This window comes from Corvus kubaryi, unplaced genomic scaffold, assembly GCF_017639235.1.
Source record: "Corvus kubaryi isolate FWS band 111438036 unplaced genomic scaffold, C.kubaryi_AGA036_p1.0 36523, whole genome shotgun sequence".
NCBI classification, from domain to species: Eukaryota; Metazoa; Chordata; class Aves; order Passeriformes; family Corvidae; genus Corvus; species Corvus kubaryi.
This window is the reverse complement of record NW_024580883.1, coordinates 14,189-14,851: the sequence shown is the minus strand read 5'-3', so window position 1 is coordinate 14,851 and position 663 is coordinate 14,189. Positions and strand designations below refer to the sequence as shown.

At 61.5% G+C, this 663-nt stretch overlaps 1 protein-coding gene across 1 annotated transcript in view; it reads left to right on the top strand.

Annotated features, from left to right (window-relative positions):
* C3 (complement C3) overlaps window positions 1-663 on the top strand; it is a 24,853-nt gene that overhangs the window by 10,748 nt on the left and 13,442 nt on the right. Inside the window, exon 16 of the mRNA XM_042019939.1 lies at window positions 250-450. Within this exon, the coding sequence (XP_041875873.1) occupies window positions 250-450 (201 nt within the window). The remainder of the gene's footprint in view (window positions 1-249; window positions 451-663) is intronic.

The window sequence follows — 663 nt, the reverse complement described above, 5'->3', positions numbered from 1 at the left end:
AGGGCCACCAGAGTGTCCCATGTCCCAAAAACCACCAGTGTCCCATGATGCTGAGGGCCACCAGAGCGTCCCATATCCCAAAGACCACCAAAGTGTCCCACGTCCCAAAGACCACCAGAATGTCCCCCATCCCCAAGAGCCACCAGAGCGTCCCTTGTCCCAAACACCACCAGAGTGTCCCACACCCCCGAGGTCCCCATGCCGGTGCCACCGGGGCCAGCCCCAGCCCTGTCCGGGTGTGTCCGGCAGCGGCTGAGTACTCGGACAAGCTGGAGCGGAAGTGCTGCGAGGACGGGATGAGGGACAACCCGATGGGACACAGCTGCGAGCAGAGGACCGAGTACATCCAGGAGGGCGAGTCCTGCGTCCGCGCCTTCCTCGACTGCTGCAGATACATCAAGGCCAAGCGGGACCAGCAGAAGCAGTCGCCCAGCACCGGGCTGGCCAGAAGCAAGTGTTGGGCCATGGGGGGTGGGAGAAGGTTGGGGGAGGTTGGGGCAACCTCAGGTGGAACTTGGGAAGGTCTTGGGTGGGGTTTGGGTGTTTCTTGGTGAAGGTCAGGTGAAGCTTGGGTGTTCCTTGGGTGTTCCTTGGACTTGGACTTTGCTTGGGGGAAGGTCAGGTGAACCTCAGGAATTCCTTGGGTGTTCCTCAGGTGGAGCT